Raw genomic sequence first — 26,084 nt, 5'->3', positions numbered from 1 at the left:
TTATGATATAAGATGTAAAGGCATCCTAGTTAATACCTCAAATACTTGCGAGTATTTACTCATTGATTTTTTTGTATAATTTTATTGCAAAACATGCTATTTGGTCACCTTTAAGTTTCATTTTAGATTATTCTACTAAATAATCAAGCTATATTGACAACCACACAACACTGATGGGTTTATAGAATCGTTTGTCATGACTTCCAAAGAGCGGCTAATAGGACTGAAAATATTAATAACTATTTGCACAATTCCATGGAAAATGAGAATAAATGCCGTTAATTGTCCAAATCTTCAAAAGGACAATATTTTCTATCACAATAAGCTTGTATAGTTGATGGCATGTATATGATTTACAAAAGGAAAGTCAAAAATGGGCCCCAAAAAATAGGATATCAATAATCATGAATCAGCAACCCCAACGCCATTCGCTGGATTCCAAGCTAATTAGATATCAGCAGACAACAGTTCAGCTATTTAAGCAACTGCAAACCAATTCTTCCTAATACGGCAGTGTGTAGCACACGATTTGGTGTTCCACCTCAATCATCAATGTCGTGTACCCATGCCAAATCTGTCAATAAAATGTTCAGTGATCCTATTTATATAACCAACATACTTAACAGCCAAACCTACAAATAATCCAATCTCCGTATTTTAGTCAACTACTATAAGAAAAAATCATTAAAAAAAAAAATACTTGTTTGCTAAGGTACAAATATGATAGAAAAAAAAAAACATCAAACCTTGGAGTACAGATTCAACAGCAGCATTTGGAATTAGTAAACCAACAATCCGTTGATTGTCTGTTGTGGTCTCAATCCGAACAACACGAATACGTCTATGGCTTTGGCGAGCCTGAATTCAGATGTTTAAATTAATTCATGATGGTGCTGGGAATACATCAAGGGTTAAGCACTCAATTCAGATCACAGAAAACAGAGCTGCTGGGATACTCTTCCAGCAAAAAAAGGAGTTTGAACCTTTTGCTATATCAGTAGATCGTGAAAAGCTTCAAAATTTTGTACTGAATGATACCAAATTATGTAGCATCAGGGGCATAGATTTGCCCAAATTCTATTAGGAGAGCCATCACCGGCTGTAAAACAAAGCCCGAACTGGCAACTGCCACAAGCACAGGCTGTTTTCTGTGACAGGGACTACTACTTTGGCAGATAATATAGCACAATGACTGCTTTTTAATATCACATTCTGTGTATTATAGCTTTGAAATAATTATATATAGCATGCCCTTTAGAAGGATAAAATTATTTCAAGTAGAGAAAAAACCATAAAACCTGCTTGGAAAGAGCCTTCTCAATTGTTCCCCACACTGGAAGTACAAGGCCACCCAAGACATTCACTTCCTGTAATCGTCTGCCAACCGTACAGAAATTGCCCAACTTACAATTCGGGCCATGCATGCACTGTAAATGAAGCAAGCGCATAAAAATAGGCTATACAACACGATTTAGCAGAAAATATGTACATAAATAAATAAATAAATAAATAATTAATTAATTGAAATGCGCACAATCCCAGATGAGTGCAGATTCAGAAACTTAGACTGCTTGACCAAATTCCAAGAAACTTAGCTAATGTGCATACTATCATTATTAAGTATACATATTCTTATAAAACCAAGTGTGCATATACATTTAATAAGCAAGTTCTTTTGTATAGCTAAACTAGCTTAAGCTTTCAAAGTTTTAAGACTTAATAACTATCAAACTTGTCTGCACATCCCATAAGCTAGGCGTGCATATCTCACCAACTTAACATGCATATTCCATTTGTCCAAAATTTAATCCATTATTTGTTAATAAATTCATTTTTATCTTCTTTTTCCAATTGCATCTCACCATCTAAATTAAATCAAACTTTATGTACCCTTCAAGAATCAGTTATTATGAAAATACACCAGTTAGGTGGACTATAGATTAACGATTGGGATAACCAGCAATTACTGAGTTCAATTACTATCAACCTTATTGTTTTTAGCAACACAGAAATAGAAAGACAAGGTCCTCCCGGCATACATAATAGGAATCCATAAATTAAGCTTCTTGTATCATTGACTACCCTCTGACCAGCTCTCAATCCATTCTTCAACCATAGAGTTCATTTCAACAAGTTGAAAATTTACCCCTTTTTTACAACAAATGTTGGCCTGTCTAACACACATATTTGTCACCTATAACACAGATATAAATACCATAAAATAACAACTATATACACCTAAGTAAGATTAGTAAGTATTTCAAGTCACATAGCTCAATAAATCAATTACATGCACATAGATTAAAAATAATTCTGTATAATTACCTAATTCTGGATGTTTAGTGACTACTAAAATCTTCAGTCAATAAGAAAAGCCCCTCCAATATTGAAAAGAAGAAATCTAAAATGAAAGTTTTAATCAATGCATACTTTAGACAAATATAATATTGAAGAATGTCACCTGCTTCGATGAAACTTCATATTCATCATCCCAGCCACTACGAGCCTTTTCTAATTTAGATATTTTCCTGTATTTTTCTTGCAACTCAGAAAGAGGCATCTCCCTAGAGAGTGAGAAGCGATAAGGAAAATATCATCAGCAAAACAGGAGGGAGGTGGTGATCCACACACAAAAAGGTAATTGCTACAAGATATTACAAATCACAAAGAAGCTCTCCTGAAGCCAAATAAGTAAAAGTTAGATTACCGAAGGGATTCTCCCAGAGTAGGACGGAATAGCTTGTACATTCCAGAAAATGAACTGAAATAAATAAGTAAATGAACAGAAGAATAAAAATTTGCTTTTATACATCACACAAGCAGAATTGAAATTTAATCATACTAAGAAGCACAAAACAAGTGTTGGAAACTCATAAAAGTGAAAGTAGAATAATCAACATAAACTTACATCATTGTTTAATCATTTTAGAATTTATGTTTTACTTTCAGACTAGATACAGATTTTGATGAATAAATAAATAATAATCTTGTGGATACTAAAAGAATATTGAATAGAATGAATGCAGAGCTTTACTCACGCCAAAGTAACTCTAAATTGTGCATAAGCCCCATCACTTTTAAACAACATACAAGTGGAGAAGTTAGCCACACTCTTTTACTAAGAGAGTTGACAAACTGCTAAATCAAGAACTTCAAAATAGTGTTTAAAGAAATACCAAATGCATTTAAAATAATAATAATAATAAATCAGTAAACCCCACAGAAGGAACTAGTGAGACCCTCGGGGCAACAGTTCCCCTTCATTATCCCAAATGCAGAAGCACACATGAACAGTGCCACTCACTACCCCTACCGCTACCAGCCCTACCACTGCCCACCTCAGACCCATCCAGCGTCGCTATGGCTACCCACCATTCATATTTTCATGTGAAGAAACGAATCCAAACTTATCACATTTTGAGTTTTCAGTATCACAAGTTTACAAAATAGGAACATGTAATCTAATTTCCAATGGAAAACAAAACCGGAAAGAGTTTTCAAAACAGTGAATGGAAGACGGCCTTTAAATTTGTAACCCCCATGATTTCTGATTACATGCATTTTATTTTTCTTCCTTCACAAGCTGCTGATGTAAGATCATCATTCAAGTAGAAAACGGAAGCCAGAATTTCCTGTCAATCACTCATAGTATGATTTCCAACTGATATTGCACAAGTTTGAATATAGAGATCACATTGAAATTGATGAAAGAAGATTGGTAAATTCCTTCAACAAGCACAGTGCTTTAAGGGTTTAAGCAGTTCTAAGCCAGTTTACTAGATTTCCTTCCCCACATACTTTTGTTATTCCTCTACCATGTTACTTGTAATCCATTTTCTTCTCTTACACCCTGGTGACCTTCATTCTGTTGCAAATACCACTAGCAGAATAAAGTAGGTAACCCAGATCAGTGGACCAGTGGTCACACCCCCTTTTGTGCATCAACTATCAAATTCCACTCAGATATTTATTTATTAATTTCAAAGCAACATTTGGACAGCTTCAGTTCATCACCAAAAAGATAACTGATAAATAACCACATCTTTGAATTGTAAAGCATAATCATTAGACAGACTTCATCTCTCTATCCTCTTCACTTACACCTTGCACTTCAGATGAGCCTAACAAGGCTCAAGTTGTGTAGCTTCCCACTTTGGAACAAGACTACGGAAAGGTATAAGATTGTATAACACCATAAAAACATAACCAACTTCCTTATAAACCTTGATTTCACTATGAAGTGATGCTAATATACTACAAGTCTACAACAGCAATCTCAGTCACACTTGTATACATAAATCAAATAATATCAAAAAAAATAACGCCAAAAATGAAGAGAAGAGGATAAAAAAAAAATAAAGTAATAACTTTAATACCCCTCTAGTGCCAACAAAAAGTGTCGCCTTCCCAACCATTCTCTCTTAGATTCATAGAATCCAATAAAAGTTGAACCCGACTCATCTTTCTGCTTTTCTTCAAGCAATGCAGAAGCAGACTGCACAGAAACAAGATAAAACAAGTAGTAAAGCTTGGAAAAAGGGGGAAAAAAATTAGAACAACATGACAGTTTTAATGGAAGATACCTCCCAACTGAATCCACGGTCCAGTGTAAAAGTAAACAATATGGTCGATGCCCCAGACAAACTGTCAACATGAACAGTCTGAAATATACTGATTTAGATGTCTTTTTTTTAACGAATAAGAATGCACATTCAAATGTGTTTTGGAAAAATGCATTAATACATGAAACTAGTAAGAGTAATAGCATAACACCATAACCTTAGGATTTCCTCGTAGTTCAACAGTGTTGGCTTTCATATCAACAATCCCAGAGTCTAAATTTCCTTCCATCCGGGCATTCTGAACAATAAGATCTAGAATGCTGACAAATAACTCAAAGAGCCTATTCTGTATTTCAGGTGGCAGCCCTAACAGCCGATTAAGAAAACGTCCAACATCATGCATGTCTGAATCAACTATACGTCCAGAAATCTTTCCAGAGTCCTTCCCACTACCTTCATAACGGTTTTAAACAAAAATTTAAAAAGAAAAATGTAAAGAATTCATCAGCAATATTTAAATGGCCCTTGTTATCTGAATCCTAACTCCCCCACCCCTTCCAACAAATAAGTTGAGTGTGTTAAGATATAATGGAAATTGGAAAGGGGTAAGTAGAGATAACCACATATGTGAATATAATGCTTATGGATAAAGTGCACAAGTATATACAGAAACACTTTGCACATTAGAAATTGGAAAGGGGTAAGTAGTGATAACCATATATGCATATTTAATGTGGATGCATAAAGTGCACAAGTAAATATGGAAATGCTTGGCATATTAACTCAAACAATAAAAATGAAACAAATTAAATATTAACTAGTCTTTTAACTGTTAAAAGAACATAATTCTGTAAAAGGAAATTGATGCACAACGCCGAATCACAAAATTATGTACTACCAAGCACTGAGTCTCTTATTATTCCAACAGAAACAAGAGCAGCTTTCCCCTTTACAATGAAATCCTGTGTTTCCTCTTGTTTATCAGCTGAACATCCTGGTGGAACAACAGGCAAAGACTCCTGTCCAGAAAAGAAAGAAAAAAGCACATTATTTAGACTACCAAATGTTTACTTACATCCATTAAAAACAGCACTGTAACGACAATATCATGTAACATACTAGCTCCATGATTCCTCTGTATAGCATCATCAGGGCTCTTTTTCCGAAGGCACTATCATAATTATAAGCACTTAAGGATGGTCCAGCCCTGCAACATACTCAAGTAGAAAAAGTCAATAAAATATATACAACTGAATAAATGACAACTTTAAAATCATAATACATTGAACCCACCTACGGTCTCCTTGTGTAAGTGCCCCAAGTGACTCCAAACGCTTAGCAACAATTGATGCAAACCGCCGTTCACCACCAAGATTTGTAAAAAGCAGTCTGTAAAACATACAAAAGAATGATGTATTTTTAAATTGTAAGATTTAGAGAATCCGTGGTCATAACCTGCTCATGCAGCAAGAAAATTAAGTGATTGGTTGGCCTAAGTTACAGCTTTTTCAACCATCATCTAATTGGTTTTGAGTCACATTGTTCACTTACATGGCAGCACACTTGGATGCCCAATTAGCAAACTTAGTGCTTGTTTAGTTAAAATTTGAAAAAGCAGTCCGCCAAGAGATAAGAAGTCTTAAATGTGCAAAGATGACATCCAAGTCAATTGCCACAAAGCAAGTCATGGTTCAAAACCAACCGGGGAAAGACTTTTTTGCCACAACTGATGACATTAAAAGGATTGGCCAAAACTGGAACTTCTCAAAGAGGAATGCCCTTTTTGGTTGTCTACCCCGTAAGAAAATGTTCCTTCAGGAAATTCAACAAATTCCGAATCTTACAAACTTGAGTATTGCTATACAAATAAATAAAATTAAAATGTGTTTGAACACCTATATGGCAGCAATTCGATATGTTAGAAAACTGGCATGAGATGTATAAAAACTACTAACAAAACTTTTTTCCGCAAATAAGACTGTTATAATCTATGATTGGGCCAAGGTCACTGACCTGGGCTATTATGCACATGGGTCAAACCACACTAAAAGATTGAATCCAATCAATTAGCTAGTCCCCCTCAAGTGGACAACTGGGCCATTTTGAATCTAACCAGTTGACCACAAAATTGGATTGGACCCTCCCCTGAAACGAAAGCTCTAGACGCCACCAATACCACGGGTAGACAACCGGGTAAACACAAAGTGGACCGAACAGGCTGTGATACCATGTTATAATCTAAAATTAGGTCAAGGTCACTCAACTGGACTATAATGCACATGGGCCAAACCACACTAAAAGATTGAATCCAATCAATTAGCTAGTCTAACCCATGGCCTTATGAACTTATATATTCTCTCTTATTTTTTCAATGTGGACTCTTAACAAAGACTAAAAGCATAAAATCACAATTATTCTAGGAAACAAGTAGTTTGTGATGTTAGGAAAACTTATGCTCATGCTCTCTGAACTTGCACAGAAACTGGAGGTCTATGCACTGTACCAGAAGATTTACAAAATGGGAACCTTCTATCCAGGCTATCCTGCATAATTTACAGGGTGCCCTTTTGTTGCACAACTCCAACAGTATACACAACCCAGCATGATACAACACAGCGGCATGTAACAAACAATAATTGAGTCTGCTTTCCATGGTGGTTGAATGTTTTCAAGGAAGATAAGCAAAACAACTTACAACAGTATCATCATTCACCATCACATGCAGAACTAATTATTCATGGGGAAATATAAGTTGTCACTACCTGTACTCAGGTGCCGAAGCTTGATTTGATCTATGAGTCCTGCCAAACTGCTGGATTGCTCGGTCAGCACTCCAAGGCAACTCCAGAGTTAAGTGAACTCTTCTTCTCTGTCACAAAAAAGGAACGCAGGTCTTAATAAAAAGCAGATCCCGTCAAAAAAGACAGTTTAAAAATCCAGGATTGTAAGGCAACTGAACCAAAACAACCATACTACCAAGTATCAAGACACATTTAGAGATGCGACAAAATACATGAACTCAAGCTTTTACCTGATTTAATGCCCTTCTATCAGCTTGCAAAGAAACACCAGCTGACCCAGCTTCAGAAATAATAGCTATGAGCTTTTTGCCATCCATGAATAGCTGCTTCTCATGCATATTGACCATTTCCATTGTTACATCTTTCCTATATTAACATGAAAAGTTGGCAAGTTACTGTTGAAATTGAGGATTGACAGGCCTGGCGGGTGGAGAATAACCACCACCCGCCAGTTAGGCGCATAGTTATCACGGCGCCTTGTTAATTTGTGGAGCCCCCTGACCGCCTTGTTGACTAGGTGCCCGCCTAGGCGACAAGTTAAAAAAGAAAAAAAAAATTATATATATATATATATATATATATATATATATATATATATATATATATATACACACACACACACACAAGTGGCAGGCAGTGAGCATTGCCTCTGCCCACTGTCCCTAATATATATATATATATATATATATATATATATATATATATATATACAAGTGGCAGGCAGTGAGTTGTCCCCACTGCCAGCCTAATGTAATAACTTTATTTGGATTATAAACCAAAACAAAGACAAAAAATGCTCTCAAGTCAGCGAGAAAGAAGACTGCGAACAGTGCGAACTGCGAAATGAAGAAGAAAGAAGAAACTAGAAAAAAGAACAATGACTCACAGCGTCGCAGCAGTGGGACGGCGACGGCGACGGCAGCGGGAGGGAGGGCGGCGGTTCTTCTTCTCTACGCTTATTAGGGTTTTAGGTCTACCATTTTTTAAAAAGAAAAAAAAAAAACAAACAAACAAATGGATCGGGTTTCCAGGTTGGACGCCGGTTCGACGTCCATGTCGTCGCCAGTTTGACGTCGGTGGAGACAGGACGCCAAGGTGTCGCCTAGGCGACGCCGTGATAACTATGGACTTAGGCGGAAGCAAAATATGTGAGAACCAAAGAAGAAGAGAATAGAAAGAGTATATTATAATGAAAGATTACAATAGATTGTATCTCTTTTGTGTATACGTACCTCTATATGTACTAAACTACATACTAAATTAACCTAATAGGAATAGGAAACTACTAATAAGAATAGGAAACTAGGACAGATTTCCTAATATTCAACACTCCCCATCAAGCTGATACATCTGGAAGTTCCAAGCTTGGATTAAAACAAACATTCTACCTCACTCAAAATTACAAATGAAAATTAAATGCAACTAGAGGATAACAGTGCGAGATGGCTTCGGAGGGACAATGCTATACCGCCTATACATAACCCTTGGGAATGAAGGCACCAGGGGCGAAGCTTGTCATGAACATCCTTTGGAATGAAGGCACCAAGGGTAAAGATTAACACGAACACCATCACATCAACATAAGCACTCTAGGATGGATGACTTCAAAAGAGATTGCGCTATGTCCGACCCTTCCTTGGGAATGAAGACGAATGCACCAAGAATGGAGCTGAACACAATCCTTGGGAATAAAGATGAGCACACCAAGGACGGAGCTGAACATGATCTTTGGAATGAACACACCCAGGATGAAGTTGAACACGAACCTCGAGAATGAAGATGAACACACCAAGGATAGAGTTGAACATGAACAACCTCCAAATAACACAAGAGAGCGGTAGAGGCGAAAAGGGAGCAAAGAATACCAAAGGATGCAGTAGAGCCCATAGTAATGAAGATAAAATAGCAAAGGACAGTAAAGGATAACACACCGATTGTAGATAGTCACACTCCCCCTTACTTGAAACATGGGAAATAATCAAAGGCCTTTATAGTAATGCTGAAACTGAACACCCATGGGATAAGGTATACCGGAGATAAAGAAACAAACACGGTTATACCAAAACACAAACACCTTGGGGAAAAGTTTAGCAACAAAGCCTTCAAATTTCACCAAAAAGTCAAAAAATGGCAAGAGAATCTGTCTTAAGGGATGTTTGACCGACGTTGACTGTTGACCGGCAAAGTTGACTGGCGTTGACCGTTGACCGGCAGAGAGAGATCTGGCCGGAAAACAGTGGAGGATTCCCGGCGACGGCGGTGGCGCGTGAGGCGTCAGATGGCGACCAGATTTAAGGTGAAGGCTCGCGACGAGGTTCCGAGTAAGCTGTGGTGTCGATTTGGGAGAAAAACCACAAGGTATGCATCGGAACGAAGAAGCAGTCGAGGCTGTAGCGGCAGTGGCGGCGGTGGAAAGAGAGTATTTATTTTAGGGTTTATTTAGGTTTTAGGCTCTGATACCATGTTAAAATTGAGGATTGATAGGCCTGGCGGGTGGAGAATAACCACCACCTGCCAGTTAGGCGGAAGCAAAATATGTGAGAACCAAAGAAGAACAGAATAGAAAGAGTATATTATAATGAAAGATTACAATAGATTGTATCTCTTTTGTGTATACGTACCTCTATATAATATACTAAACTACATACTAAATTAACCCTAATAGGAATAGGAAACTACTAATAAGAATAGGAAACTAAGACAGATTTCCTAATATTCAACAGTTACCATAAGATAACAAACTACTATTTTGTACAGTCAAAACAAGAGACTTACGTGTTTCGTGCCTGATAGGAAACACCCTTTCCACCAGACGTCCTAACAAGCATGCCTCGCCTCCCTGTAATCTCTGCAACTTCGTCAGGACCTCCAAGCTGCAGAATGAATTACAAAGTTGAATACCAAAAAAAAAGTGTGAAGTTGTTACAAATGCACAGTGCAGATTATGATTTTTGTTTTTTCTAAATGCATGCAAGAAGAGAAATTGGAAAAACCTGATCAATAATATCATCCAATGGATTGTTAGGGAGGTCCAGTGAACGAATTATATCCAAAATTTTTAATTTTCGGCCAACAGCTCCTTCATACCTTAAGTCACAATCAAAGTGTTTTAGAAATGTAAGTTCAGGCTTAATGAACTTTGACCATTCCTGGAAATATATCTTACCTTTTAGAAAGTTCAGCAACATATGCATGCCTCGCTTGGATGTATTCATCTGTTTTTTCCTTGCATGTAGGGCAGGACCAATCCCCAGACACAGCACCTATAACAGGTGGAACTACACATGCGGTATGGACAAGTTGACTGCAACATGAACACTGCAACAACTTCTTCCTTTCCTAGAAGACAAGACAACATTTTATATATATATATATATATATATATATATATATATATATATATATATATATATATAAACCTACAGAAAACAAAACCAGCAACTCTTGAAATAAATATACCTCTTCTAAATTGCAAATATCACAAATCTGAAATTCATCATCATCAGACTCAGTAGATTCATATTCAGAATCAACTGCATATTTCAAAATTAACTAATCAGAAATATAATAACCTTGAGCACAAGCACCAGAGATTAAAAGCAACAGTCATGCCAACTGGGAAACATTGTAGGCAAATGAGGTAGGTTCCAAAAAGTATAAAAAAAAAAAAAAAAAAAAGAAAAACCAACATTGTTTAATACTGTGGAACCATAAAACATGAATAACACATTTATGAAGGAAGTAATAGAGTATTTGATTAAAAAACTAGAATTTGGAATATCCAAATTTATAATCAAATGAAAAATAGTCCAAAAGGTAAATGCATAATATCCAGGAATCAATTGATTTACTTTCTGACTCTTCATCACTTTTGTCATCTCTTGTAGTCTGCCACTTAGCAACTTTCCTCACACGGCCTCGAAATGATACATCAGGTGTTGCCAAATGTCTCTTTCGTTGAAGCTCTTTCACACTTTCCTCTAACATTCAAATCAGAAAGTGAAACTGGCAGGGAAAACAGAAGGTGCATAACATAAGGAGAAAGACATGCATACCTGGAAGTTCTTCAGGCTTTTCAGGCAAAGGATAATTCTCTTCAACCAATTTTAGTAACAATTCACGAGGTCCAGAAATAAAATCATCAAGTTCAAGACCCTAACAAAAATAATAGTAAGACAAACTAAGTGACATGCTTTATTTATGGAGAAGTGCAGGATGCAAACCCTCACACTTACATATTTTGATACAGCTTCCTCAGTTCGCGCTTCTCCAGTACTTTGCAGGCCTATAACTACACATTTATTTTCCGTCAAAGCTTGCTTAGCAAGTCTAACTACTGCAGGCACCTTAGCTGACATGCAGATGTGTCTAAAGAAACGCTATAGTGGAGCAAAGCAAAGTCGAAATAGTTATTACACCACGAAGATAATAATTTTCAGGACATGGTTCATCAGCAATGAATATGAAAACAACCTGATGGTTGGCCCAGTAGAGTCTCCAAAGCTGACTATAATTGGGTTTAGTGTCAGTGACAAATGTACTGGCTGAAAGCAATTCTACTCTTAATTCAGCCCAGAACTCTGCCGCTTTTTTATACATTTCCTACAAATTGCATAATATTAGAAGGGAACATAGGGTTGGATACCATAAATTAAAATCCAAAGTAAGAAATAAAGTTGCCCAAAAAAACATAAATCAGCAGCATAATCCACATGATACTATGATAGACACTAAAAATTAATAACAACAGTACATAAGCATTGAGAAACCAGAAGATGCAAAGAATATTTTATGGAAGCAATTGCGCCATCTCAATGGTTGCCATTTTCATTAAAAGAATAGGCAGAATCAAAAAGATGAAACTCCAGAGTGCCAGTTAAAAATGGGAAAAAGAAAAGTAGTTCAGTCAAACAAATGATAAGCCATGTTCATGTAACTTGACTATTCTTGTATGTATTAAAAATCTCCCTACTTTCAAGGAAAAAGAACTTGCATTCTAAAATGGTTTGATTCATTTTTATATACAAGGTCTCGTCAAGCTGATCTTCAATAGAGCATCAAATGACTTGGTTAGGTTTATAACAGCAATTACTTTTACATTGTAGAACTAGTCTGGAATCCTTCATGTCAAAAAATATAACATTGGATGGAAAGCACAATCAGACTCATCCGATGATCTGCAGAAGGCAACGTGCGCCTTAAAAAACTATTTAATATCTTAATTGCAATGAATCTAAACATAATTTTAACTTCCTGGCCAACTTCTTTGATGTCAGTATGACCAGAAAACTTCATCTTACCATCATCTTGGGCTCTAGTGGTACTTCAACCACTTCAAATTCAACACCTTTGTAGCTCAGAGTACGACAAACATACATACCCCTATAGAATCAAACAGTCAAATAATCATATTTTTAATTTTCTTAATATAGCATTCTTATTTTCAAAACAGGATCATTAATTCAAACCTTGCTTTCATGTCCATGGCAACAAGTTCAAGTGCCCCAACACCACCTTTCTCCATAGCACCTGGCATCCCAAAAATGAAGGGTAGAAACAGTTATGTGCTCCCGTCATGGGCAAGAAAACATAAGATAAAAGGAAGAAAGAATAAAAGTTGGAAAAAAAAAAAACACTGGGTTTGCTTGAGACCCAAAACTCCCTTAAACCCTTTATGGGATTGAATTTTTGCCTTCCTTTATTCTAAATAACACTCCCTTGTATAGGGATGATTACAAAGATTCCTAAACAAATTTGGGAGTTTCTAAATAATTAATCTACCTAATCTAATTAGAAGACTAAAAGTAATAAGTTAAATAACTATTTAGTAATTTCTAAATAATTATTTAGTAGTTTCTTAATATCTAAACTATGTAATGTAATAGTAATAAAATAAGACTTCCTCAGCATGTATTACACCCGTCCTGGACATCAAGCTTGCCCGCAAGCTTGATAACCTTGCGCATCATGTAGCCAACATTTCCCATGATCAAATGGCCTCACCAAAAGAATTGCCAATGGGGAAGCCACAATTAGCATTCTAAGGATCAACTAACGAGCCAACAGTAGTGAGGAGGACCCCAATCTTGGACATCATTTGAATGAGTTAGTTGGAACCACCATGTTGGGTGATGAGGAAGACTCCAAAGATCAAGACTGACCCATACCTTGTGACACAACCATGAAATGAGATGGGGCTGTAGTCTGTAGAGTGGTGAAATAACCCTCCCACGCAGTGGATAGTTTTTGGAAAGGGCACAACACCTCAATTTCTGTAAAATCAGCAGCCTTCTATGTTGAATCAACATTAGGCTGATCGGCTTAAACGTTGGCCTACATCGGCGCTGTCTCAATATGTGGGTGATCAACAATGATTGTGAATGATGATTGGGTGATCAACAATGGTTGTAAATTATTCTCGCATGACTTGGGAATAATTTGTTACTTTTGTTGACAATTATTCTCGCATGACTTGGGTATACTTCATGAGGAGTTGGTCTGAATTGTTTTCTCATTTTCGGGCTTTTTGTGTTGAGATAAAAATGCAATTTCATACTCATGTGCATATCATGCGAAGTGATAATGCTAAACAATACTTTTTTGAACCTTTTTCCTCTTATATGCGTGAACATGGTCTTTTTACACCAATAATCTTGTGTCGACACTCCATCTTAAAATGGGGTTGCTGAAAGGAAAAACAGCCACTTGTTGGAAACTGCTCGAGCTCTCCCGTTCCAAATGCAAGCTCCCAAACATTTTTGGGCTAATGCAGTTTCTACTGCACGTTTTTTGATCAACCGTATGCCATCTTCCGTATTACGTGGAACAACACCCTTGTAGAACTTTATGTAGAGAAGCATATGTATTGAACACTCAATCAATTCTAAGTTGTACAAAGAAGCCTATATATATACAGTCTAACAGAAGACCAGCCACTAATTCGAATTTCAAATGGGTAGCTGAGAGCAACCCTCTAACAAACTTCTAACACTCCCCCTCATGTTGGAGTATAGATATCAAACATGCCCAACTTGTTACATATATATAACACCCGACTCTCACAAAGCCCTTTCGTGAATATATCAGCCAGCTGATCACCGCTCCGAACGTGTGTAAGAGATATTAGTCCCTGCTCCACTTTCTCCCGTATAAAATGGCAGTCAACTTTAATATGCTTCGTCCGCTCGTGAAAAACTGAATTACTCGCGATGTGTATGGCAGCACAATTATCACACCACAAATCTATTGGTAACTTCACTTCAACACCCACTTCTTTTAGAATGTTATGCACCCAGACTATTTCACTTGTCACGTGAGCCATAGCCCTATATTCCGACTCTGCACTTGAGCGCGACACCACATTCTGCTTCTTACTCTTCCACGAGACGAAGTTGCCTCCTACATACACCACAATAGCCCGTCATAGATTTTCTGTCACTCGGTGAACCAGCCCAGTATGCATCAGAGAACGCCTCAACACGCATATACCCGTGGTCAGCGTAAAGAATCCCTTTTCCAGGAGCACCCTTCAGATACTTCACAATTCGAATAACTGCTTCCCGGTGAGTTTGCGTAGGCGCACTCATGAGCTGACTAACCACACTCACTGGAAACGCAATATCCGAACGGGTAATTGTGATATAATTCAACTTTCCCACTAACATCCTGTACCTCTCCGGATCTTCAAACGGCTCCCCCTCTCCTGCCAACAACTTCACACCTTGTTCCATGGGCGTGTCACACGGTTTTGACCCAAGCAGCCCTGTGTCACCGAGCAAGTCTAACACATATTTCCTCTGTGAGAGAAATACACCCTTCTTAGAGCGTGCCACTTCAATTCCCAGAAAGTACATCAGCACTCCCAAATCCTTAGTATGAAACTCAGTTCCGAGAAAGGACTTGAGAGCCTAGATCCCACCTGCATCACTGCCTGTAATTACAATATCGTCTACATACACTACTATCAACAAAACACACCCATAGTTAGTATGTTTGTAACAATACCGCGTGTGATCATATGCACTTCGCTTCATTCCAAATTCAATAATCGCGTTGCTAAACCTTCCAAACCACACACGCGGAGACGGCTTTAGCCCATATAAAGACTTCTTCAGCTTGCACACTTTCCCAGACTCCCCTTGAGCAACAAACCCAGCGGTTGCGCCATATAGACCTCCTCACGCAAATAAACCATGTAAGAAGGCATTCTTCACATCAAGTTGGTACAAGGGCCAATGACTCGAAGCTGCCAAAGAGATAAATATACGCACATAAGTTAACTTGGCTACTGGAAAGAACGTCTCGGTATAATCTATACCGTATGTTTGTGCGTACCCCTTGGCCACCAAGCGTGCTTTGAGTCGAGCTACAGAACCATCCGGGTTCATCTTAACCACATACACCCACTTGCACCCAATAGCAACCTTACCAGGTGGAAGCTGTACTAGATCCCAGGTCTGGTTTTCCTCAAGAGCGTTTATCTCCTCTACCATCGCATGCCTCCAACCATCATGGGACATAGCCTGACTCAAAGACTTTCGAACAGGAATAAACTCTAACTGAGACACAAAAGCACGTGAAGATGACGATAAATTGGTATATGACACACAGGACGGAATGGGATGAACACAACGACGTTTACCTTTTCGAATGGCGATAGGAACATCCTGATCTAACGACAAAGATTCTGGTAAGGGAGGATTCACTGGTGGAACCGTTGGGGCTGCACGTGTGTCAACTTCTCTCGGCCGCCTATGATAAACCTGCGTAACTGGAGGCCTAGACTCAATCTCTCCCAAGGAGTGAGGGACAGTAACAACGTATGTTAGAAAATCATCTAGCTCGGAACTACACCCAGACGAACCAGGGAGCACTTCACTAAACAAAATATTCTCAAAGAAGGAGACATCAGCAGAGACTAAGTATCGCCCCAAGTCTGGGGAATAACAACGATACCCTTTTTGAGTACTCGAATACCCCACAAAAATACACTTTAATGACTTAGGATCGAGTTTCCCCCTTTGAGGACGAACATCCTAGACAAAACAAGTACACCCAAACACCTTAGAAGGAAGGGAGAACGGCGGTTTGGATGGATAGATAAAGTGACCAGAGAAGCGTATGTATTGAACGCTCAATCAATTCTAAGTTGTACGAAGCCTATATATATACAGTCTAACAGAAGACCAGCCACTAATTCGAATTTCAAATGGGTAGCTGAGAGCAACCCTCTAACAAACTTCTAACAACCCTATTAGTGTCTCTTCTCTCAAAAGTATGTGTTTCCTATTCCACCAAAAACGTTTGGATGTACTTGTTTTGTGAGAGATGTTAGGCCTCATGTCACAAAGATAGATCCAAAATCTCTAAAATGCATCTTTCTGGGATATTCGCTTGTCCAAAAGGGGTATAGGTGTTACTATCAGTCCACGGGAAGATATCTAGTGTCGATTGATGTAACATTTCATGAAGATGTACCTTTTTCACCTCCTTCAACTTCTGAAAGCCACGGGGGTGATGATGTTGTTCTCATCTATACAGTTACCACAACTTCTGATTTTATCCCTGCTTTACGACCACCAATCACTCAAGTCTATTCTCACAAGCAACAATCTGTTCCTCCAGAAATAGTTACTCCCAAACTGGATACTTTTTTGGCTCCTGACACAATGCGCGTCTCATGTCCTAAGTCGGCATCTTTGTCGGATGATCTAGATGACTTGCCAATAGCCCTTCGCAAAGGTAAAAGATCTTGTACTTATCATGTTTCATCTTTTATCTCCTATACTCACTTACCTCCTATTTCCTGCTCTCTTTTTTCTTCTCTTGACTCCATACAAACTCCTAAAACTATAAAACAAGCCTTGTCCCACAAACTCCTGTTGGTGTAATGCTATGATTGAGCAAATGAATGCCTTAGATTACAATGGTACATGGGACTTGGTAGATTTACCTGCAGGCTGCATGGAATAAGAAGGCCATTGGGTGCAAGTGGGTGTTTGTGGTAAAGGTTAACCATGATGGGTCCGTGGCTCGATTGAAGGCTCGTCTAGTTGCAAAAGGGTATGCTCAAACCTATGGTATGATTACAAAGAAGAAAACCTTGGGTTTGCTTGAGACCCAAAACTCCCTTAGACCCTTTTTGGGATTGAATTTTTGCCTTCCTTTACTCTAAAAGGCACTTTCTTTTATAGGGATGATTACAAAGATCCCTAAACTAAGAATGATTAATTATTTGGTAGTTTCTAAATAATTAATCTACCTAAACTAATTCGAAGACTAAGAGTAATATGTTAAATAACTATTTAGGGTGTGTTTGGTTGGTGGGTTTTGCCCATAGGAATGGGTATGAAAGTGATTGTTGTCGTTTGGTTGATAGGTTTTTAGAACACTACTATGGGTTTCGAATACCCCATCAATTGAAAACCCCATACCCAAATAAAATAAGGGTTTCATTCCCTTATTCATTCTCAAGCACTACTATTAGTAACCATTCCCATTCCACCCTACTACCAAACATGTTAAATACTTCCACCAAAACCCATTACCATTACCAAGTATTTGATACCCATTCCGATTCCGATTCCTATGTGCGAACCAAATACACCCTTAGTAATTTCTAAATAATTATTTAGTAGTTTCTTAATATCTAAACTATGTAATGTAATAGCAATGAAATAAGACTTCCTTAGCATGTATTAGAAACCAAAAAATCAGATGAATATGCACGTATAAATAAGACTAAATTCAGGAAAAGAAAACATTAAAGAGAGGAAATTGAACAAAAATAATAATCCCCATTACTAAGCTTCTCTCAGTTTCTCTTAAAAATTAACAGTGTCTAAGTTTCCTTAATAAATCTTGCAATACTCTTCACTCCTTTAGTACTAGCTCTCATCCCCGAGGTCAGAGTTCAACAAAAGAATGATTTTTTTAGTTCCAATTTGATTTGAGTATGATAATAGTTTTTTCAACAAGTTCATCGCCCAAAACCCAATGACTGTGAAAGGCATATCATCTTGATATCTCTATGAAGAACCTACCACAATATACTGACATAGTGACATTGAGAATAGTGAAGAAATTAAAGTTCCAAAGTCAAGATGCATCGAAATGCTCTACCAAATAATTTAAAAATAAAAAAACATAGCCCCCACTCATAGAGATACTTGGTCCTAAAGTTTATTTCAGAGACAAGACCAAGTAAAACGAACATACTAAGCTTCTAAAATATTTACTGTGAACTGGGTAATGTTGTTGCAAATAAGGTAGCTTAAACAATTCACATTAGCAAGAGTCAGTTCACACAACCAATAGCCAGACCTAAGAAGTCACGGAAATTGGTGAAAGCTGTTCCAGCTCCCCAAAGACCAAGGCGAACCATGTAACCCATATTGCGAGGTTCTGATGCACCAGTTGCTGAGCAATATATAACACGAGCTTGAGGAAGCCGAGCCTGTCATTTAGGATCCAAATACATCTAAATGAGCACTACAACATTAAAACCAAATATACTCTCTGAACTCATAAAAAGTAAGACAAACATCATTTTATATGAAGATTGCATGCGTCCATCTTTCTGCAGTCCACATCTCCTTTATGACAAGATATAAAATTTTACAGTTCTACTCAAAGCAAACAAATGTTTCTTCTTCCTCCTTTCCATTGTTCCTTTCTGTTCTTCTTTGAGTTTTGGGAGGGGATTGAGCACTAGAGCACACTGCTTAACCATTTTGTAATAAACAAACCAAATATAACCCAAATGCCCAATAAAATGTATAGAAAATGAAGCCGAAAATCAAGACAGATCAAGTCTCTGACTTGAGGACAAACCTGAATTTCAAGAACAGCTTCACCTGTTCGAGTTGGCTGACCTCCAGCTTCTGGGACCAAATTCTTGGCTTTATGACACTACAATTAAGTAGCCATATTTTAACCATGAGGCCAATAAGACAGTGGAAGGATCTGACTTCACTGGAAGATCAAATAGTTAAAGTCAATATCAAAATGAAACATTACCTCGTCAAATATGATGAGACCATCATTTTCTGGCCCACACCACTGTACAAGCTGCTGTAAACGAGAACGGCCTTTCTCAGAGGATGCTATAAGGCTGCTGTATGTCAAGAAAACAATTCCCTCCCTAACGCCTACAGACTTCGAATCAAGCTTAGAGTAAGGTAGTTTGTTCAATGCATGCACTGCAAAGAAAATGTGTAAAGCTTGGATTATAAATGCCTAAATTTTTAGTACCTTAACACCAAATAAAAGCTAAAAAGCATATGGAGGCAGGTAACTGTGAGTGTGTGCGCGCATAATGTACATAAATGTATGTATATATATACAGACGCATGTGCATTATACAAACTTATATTCCATCCAACATCTGTACTGTGCAAACCCAGGCTGTGCATCACCAAGACCATTGGGACTGACAATTGCAACTGAAAGTAGCTACCAAAGCCATGTCCCAAAATGGCTAAAGCACTGCTACACTAAGTTTCTTTGGCCCTTTTTATAATGTTAATGCAAAAATCCTCGTCCCAGTAATGTGGCAGGGGTGTGACATGTACTAAGTTCTTTTGGCAATTGGCAATTTATGAGTACTCAAGATTTCAAGGGGCAGAAAACCATAACAAGAACCCATCTGGATCAACATATGTGGTGCTTGATGGTTAAAAAGTTTCACTAAAATTATAAGCAAATAAATAATTCAGTACGCCAGATTTAAAGAAAATGATTGTAGGTGAACCAACTTTATGATAGGGTCTGATTTTCAACTTGATAAAGGCAACATATTGTTTGAGTTGTTGCTTTGGAGTACTCCATTCTCAACAGTCAACTTCCCAATATTGAATGAAATATAGACATTTCATTTTCTCTTTAAAATATATTTTTATTAAAGAAACTAGCTTCTAAGGAATTTGTTTCGTATGGTCCAAACCATTCTTAGCACCATTACTCAAACAATTATGACCGAACACTTGCACAAAACAGAAGAGATTTAGGGGTGTTTGGTTCGTGGGTATTAAGGGTAGGTATGGGAAGAAAAGTTATTTAGGAGAGTTTCTTTTACAACTCCACTTTCCTAGTAGCAATCATTTATGACAAATGAATAACAAGGAAATAAAGGAAGCTAGGCATAACGTCTCTTTTTAGTGAAACGATGAAATAACAAACTTAGAAATAGCATATAAAAGTGTAATTATATCTAACCCATATTTCAATGGTTATAGAAGCCATCCAAGCTGCACATTTAAAATAAACCCTTCCCAAATATGTAAACCCAAGCAATAATAGATGCGGCACAGGGGAGTGGAAGAGCAAAATTATGTGGGGCCCAACTTTTGAAATTGAGGGATTGAAGGCCTGGCAGGTTAGGCGGAAGCAAAATATGCGAATAAACCAAAAAGAGATGACATTAAAAAATATGAATAATAATAGATCATAATAGATTGTATCTCTATGTTTTTGGCATTTTGCATATTGAATTGAATAGAGATCTTATATTTATAGGAATATTGTGCTAACCCACTCCTACTAGAAATAAGACTAAGGGCTAGTTTGACAATCAGGGGTTAGCGGATTCTGTTAGCGGTTAACAAATAGCAGATTGTGTTAGCGGGTTTGCCCAGCGGATTGTATTAGTGGTTTGTAAAAAGATGTTTGGTAAAATTAGCGGTTAACATGTAAAATGACCAAAAGGGTATACATATATAATAATAATAATAAGAAGAAAAAAAAAAACAAAAAGATTTGGGATCATTTCTGATCCCACATCGGAAGGTAAAAAAAAGACGGGGCATTGAGCTCCCTTATAAAAGGGAGCTCAACGCCCCTTCAATTTCCTCCTCTTGCCCATCCCACATCGGATGGGCAAGAGAAGAGAAGCCTGAGGCTTCTTTTAAAGAAGCCTCAAGCTTCTTAATAACATAGTCAATCTTTTTTTTCAAAAATGAAGGGTGTTTTGGGGAAGGATTTTATCCTTCCCCAAAATGCTGACCCCAAACGCTGCTAAAAGCAGTGTTTGGGATTTTACCAAACGTTTTTTTTTTTTTTTTTTTTTTGCGTTTTGAGTCTTTTGACTATTCAAATCAAAACGCCAAAATGGCGGATCCGCCAATTACCAAACATTGCCTAAGGTTTCCTATTATTCAACATTCTCCCTCAAGTTGGAACATCTAGAAGTTCCAAGCTAGAATTAAGATGAACACTCTACCTAAATTGTAGTAAAGAATCTCAACAATGGACCAAAAATTCTTCAAATTTCATCAGAAGATTAAAAAAAAAAAAAAAAAAAGCAAAAAAAAGGATCTGAAAATTCTCGCCAGAAAATAGTTCTCGCTAGTAATCATACGCGCTAGTGCATCAAGGAGGCTCGCCAGAGAATGGCAGCGGTGGCAACGTGTGATGCCGGTGACGATGCCAAATGATGACAAAATTATACAAGATTGGTCGCCATAGAGGGAAGAACCCACACGTGTAGGCAATGAGATCAAAAGGCCACCCAAAAAGGAGATAATCGCTAAAAACAGAGTGGAGACCTCACAGCTTGTGGTGACCTGTGACGAGGTATCCGGCAATGGGTTTTTGGGTGTAGGGTCACAACGAGGCCCTAGATACTGCGGTGGTGCTAGTTTGCAAAGGCAGCCATGGAAAAGGTCGGATCTGAGAAGACAGTTGAGCTAAAGCACTGTTCATATTACTGGAAAACACGGTTTCAGCTTGAAGAAAAATATAAAAATGGCCTAGGACACGTAGGTGCTGATACCATGTTGAAATTGAGGGATTAAAGGCTGGTGGGTGCCAAATAGGCAGAAGCAAAATATGTGATAGACCAAAGAAAGAGAGAAAAGAGAATATATTATTGTATTAATAATAATATATCACAATAGGTTTTCCTAATATTCAGCACCAGTATTTAACCACTAAGACCAAAGACACAAAGATAATAAGATATACCTTCAATACACATTGCACCAACATCATCCAAATCTCTTCTTGCATCAAATTTCAAATCAGAACCAACAGAAATCCACCTATGCAAAAGTAGAAGTACAAAAAGTCATCAAAAACATGAGCTTGTTATTATATATAATAATGCTGAAACAAGTCCCAAGAATTTGAAGCATTAACAAAGGAACACTAATTCTTCTGGCTATAAAGTGTAAAATGGAGACCAAACTATAACCATCAAAAACATGTGTCTGATCTATAATTCTCAAACTCCCCGGGTCATTTGATTGGAGGGAGTTGGAATTCCCTTCTCACATAATTCCCAAATCTGAAAATTTACTGAGTTTGGTTTGAGGGAGTTTGAATTCCTCCATTTTGTGGAATTGGAATTCCTACCCCACCCCATAGGATTTTTTTATTCCTTGGCTTTGGGAAAAAAAATTGGAGTTGTCAAGACAAAAATACGCCTCCCAATTCTAACCATAACCCACCTAAAAATTGTAATTATTTTTAATTTTTAGTTTATTATAATAGTGTTGTTATAATAATAATAATATTATTATTATATTATTACTATTATAGACTTTATTTAATTTAATTTATTATTATTATACAGGGACATTTTGGTCTTTATACTATTTGTTCCCTTTGAATTCCAATATAGAAATTTCTAGTAATTATATTCCCACCAACCAATGGAATTTTAATTCATACTTTATTCCTCCATTGTTACTCTCACATGGAATTGCAACTCTTTTCCCCGTTAAGTCCCTCGTTGCAATCAAACACCCCGTTACAAGTATTTGAAACATTAAGAAAAGAAAGCTGTTTCTTCTTATTGATAAAGTGCAAAATGAAAAATAAAATAAAAGTAAGGTGGTGTTTTACAACTTTTAAACATGAGAATCGGATTCAAATCAGATTCCCATTTTGTTTGTATAATTTTAATGCACTGGAATGACATTTGAATTCCTTTGGAAGAATAGATTTCAATCCAGAAGTAAAGTCCACTTCTGCATTCTGGAATGAAAAATAAGGAAAAAGAAAAAAACAAATTTTTATTGCCATTCTTGTTCGTCAAAATCCATAATGCATGATTTGACTGATTTCATTTTTGTTTTAACAAATTTTTACTTTCTCTTTTATAATAATACCTTTACATTATTTTTCAAATTTTGATTCCGATTCCAATTTCTATATCAAACTTACTTTTACTAAAATCCATTCAAAATACTATAAAGTATTTGATTCCAATTCCTATGTTTGAACCAAATGCCCCCTAACTATAACAGGAACACTAAAGTAACCCCTGTGACTCGTAAGAATCTTACAAAATACATATCTTTCAGAAATTGATGCACCCTGTATAACACCAAAAGATTAAAGTGCAAGTGTGCAACCAAAACTGAAAGATTTATAAGTGGAAAAAGTACTCACAAAGACTTGACCATCACACCAAATAAGAAACTTACAAAGCTTTCCTTCTGCCATGGTGCCAATTTTCCCATATCAAACCAGCAATTGTTCTTCCTTTTCCCACACCAGCACCATCACCTACAAAAAATCCTGCCCTATCGCCGTTTGGGAGATGCTGATGATGCCTCTGTCATAAGAAAAAGTTACATCAAGATAAAATATTAGTGACAAAATCAGTTATACGTGTAGATGCAGAAGCAACCTGACAAGCATACACCAATGTCTCAATCTGCAAGCAGGATAATGCTTTTGAGCTTTCCAGCTCATCTTTGATCTTGAGATCATAGGTGGGTTCAGGTGGCTGTACTGCAGACAAGGAGGACGTCTCCACAACAGGATCTGGATGAGGAGGTCCAATAGATAACTTGGGAGGCCGCTGCATAAAATCAAACAAAGAAACTGAAGAAAAGAAGCCTTCTGCTATAAATCCTATAATTCCTTTTAATTTAAATTGGAGGGCTCAAATATAATATTGAAGGTGGTAAAATGTGGCAGTAGTGAACACTTACATAGTCTGTAAAAGTTTCACCAACCAATCCACCTTCCTCTTCTTCTCGTTCCACTTCAATAGCAACCTGAATCTCAACAATGAACAAGTTAAGAAGTGTTGAAAAGCTACAATAATTGGTCACAGGCTAGAACATGACAATCACGAACTATCCAAAACCAAGAGCAGAGCCCATCTCCCATGCATACCATAGTTAAATATGGATTAGCTAATTGAACTTAAGTGTAAATGTTAATAAAACAACAAACAATGCAAATGAGATTAAATAACCATAGAGACGTTCCCGATGAACGTTCTTTCTTTGTGCAGCCATCAGTAAAAAGTGTGTGCACTCTCTTTTTCATTTTTGTGCATATCTGACAATATTTGTGAGACTTGTTACAAATTCTCTTTGTCTTAGTTTTTCATAAACTTAAAGCATCTTTATGAGGCACCTGTACTGTTTATACACCCTTCAATGTTTTGAAAAGTGATCATTTTGGTGCTGGGTGGTGGAAAATTATGCATAGCTGAATTCCAGTTTTTTTTTAATGGAAAAAAAAAAACAGTAATGTTTTGCAAGTTATAAGTGGAGGAGAAAACCCAGCACATTGTCAAGATGGGTAAAAGGCAAAAACGCAATTGCTTGTAGCATGTAGTCTTTTTCCAGGGAGGGCTTAAATTGCAGCTTCACCTTATTCTTCCTATTTTTAGATGGTTGGAGAGAAAAGAGTTTAATGGGAAAACCTCATTGACTTCTTCGGGAGGCGGGGGAGGAGGTGGTGGACGCAGGTGAGCAGGAATGGGTGGAGAGGGAAAGAACTGCTTTATTTTGGAGAGATCAACAGCAAGGTCCACCGCACACTGGGGACAAGAGAAGCGTGTGAGGCCATGGGGAACGTTAAGTATGGCCTTGCAATGAGCACAGGGTAACTGGATCTTGGTGGGATCGATGCCATGTGCTGGAGCGCCGCTGCGCAGTTGCTGAGCGTGGGCGGGCATGAGCTCGGGAGGGAGCATCTGTGGCAATTGACATGTGGGGCACATAAACTCGGTCAGTCCGGGTCCGACCGTCAATATCATCTTGCAACCAGCACACCGAACTTGGCAACCCGCAACTCTTCCGTCGTTGGGAGCTGCGGCGGCGGCGGCGGAGGGAGGAGGTGGAGGGGCGATTGGAAGAGGCGGCACCGAAGGCTGTCCCATATTTCTAAATGAACAGAAGAGAGACAGAGAGAACAATATTAGATTCAACTCTGCTCGAAATTGCCTGCGATTTTTTCTTTTTTTAAAGCTAATTGAGTTGAGAAATTGCGATGAGTAATTGCAATTTAGAGTTGAGCCCCGAGCTAGAAGAAACAGTGAAGAGGATGCTGGGGCGGGGTGCCCGATTGGGAGAAGTGATAATTGGCCGAATGAATGAATTTTGGGTGTGTAATGGACGTTAATGATGTCGCCGCTGGGCCTTGACGCTCCCGCTCCCGCTCCCGGTTAACTCGTCACGGCGTTAGACCACGCCCCCGCCACTCTCTCTCTCTCTTCTGGAAAATAATATATTAAAAAAAAATTGTAAAAAATGTCTCTCTATAATATGTCAATTATCAATGTCACCCCTAAATTATGAATGGTGTATATGTTTCCCCTCAATTATCAAAATGATACACATATAGCTTTTTCCGTAACGGACCTGTGATCCCCACTACTGTCCATCGTTGGTACTTTGAATCGAGGGAGGAAAAAAACAACTAAATTACATATTTACTCCAACTTAACGTTGTCGTACACTAACGGAAATCACATGTC

At 37.7% G+C, this 26,084-nt stretch overlaps 1 protein-coding gene across 1 annotated transcript; it reads right to left on the bottom strand.

The window, feature by feature from the left end:
• Positions 1-190: 190 nt before the first annotated feature.
• LOC109178262 (protein strawberry notch) lies at positions 191-25,806 on the bottom strand. Its single transcript, XM_019327882.1, has 31 exons — positions 25,029-25,806; positions 24,304-24,369; positions 23,997-24,170; positions 23,791-23,921; positions 22,325-22,401; positions 19,382-19,563; positions 19,196-19,273; positions 18,686-18,818; positions 12,832-12,892; positions 12,664-12,745; positions 11,837-11,965; positions 11,599-11,742; positions 11,419-11,518; positions 11,215-11,343; positions 10,823-10,896; positions 10,530-10,702; positions 10,357-10,450; positions 10,139-10,236; positions 7,594-7,729; positions 7,325-7,431; positions 5,856-5,951; positions 5,682-5,769; positions 5,461-5,581; positions 4,780-5,015; positions 4,584-4,661; positions 4,377-4,495; positions 2,708-2,761; positions 2,462-2,564; positions 1,299-1,427; positions 747-858; positions 191-574 (listed from the first exon to the last, which is right to left on the bottom strand). Exons 1-31 carry the CDS (start codon positions 25,485-25,487, stop codon positions 543-545), a joined length of 3,795 nt encoding a protein of 1,264 aa, XP_019183427.1. The 5' UTR covers positions 25,488-25,806; the 3' UTR covers positions 191-542.
• Positions 25,807-26,084: the final 278 nt, after the last annotated feature.

This window comes from Ipomoea nil, unplaced genomic scaffold, assembly GCF_001879475.1.
Source record: "Ipomoea nil cultivar Tokyo-kokei standard unplaced genomic scaffold, Asagao_1.1 scaffold0813, whole genome shotgun sequence".
NCBI lineage: Eukaryota > Viridiplantae > Streptophyta > Magnoliopsida > Solanales > Convolvulaceae > Ipomoea > Ipomoea nil.
This window is presented reverse-complemented; position numbering and strand designations above follow the sequence as displayed.

Bases quoted from the DNA above. Each gene is read 5' to 3' on its own strand.
- LOC109178262 (XM_019327882.1), bottom strand. From the start codon at position 25,487: ATGGGACAGCCTTCGGTGCCGCCTCTTCCAATCGCCCCTCCACCTCCT. The intron at 18,819-19,195 runs GTTTGTCCTCAA...CCTAAATGACAG, and splicing joins AAGCTGTTCTTGAAATTCAG to GCTCGGCTTCCTCAAGCTCG. The intron at 4,662-4,779 runs GTTATGGTGTTA...AGTATATTTCAG, and splicing joins AACTACGAGGAAATCCTAAG to ACTGTTCATGTTGACAGTTT.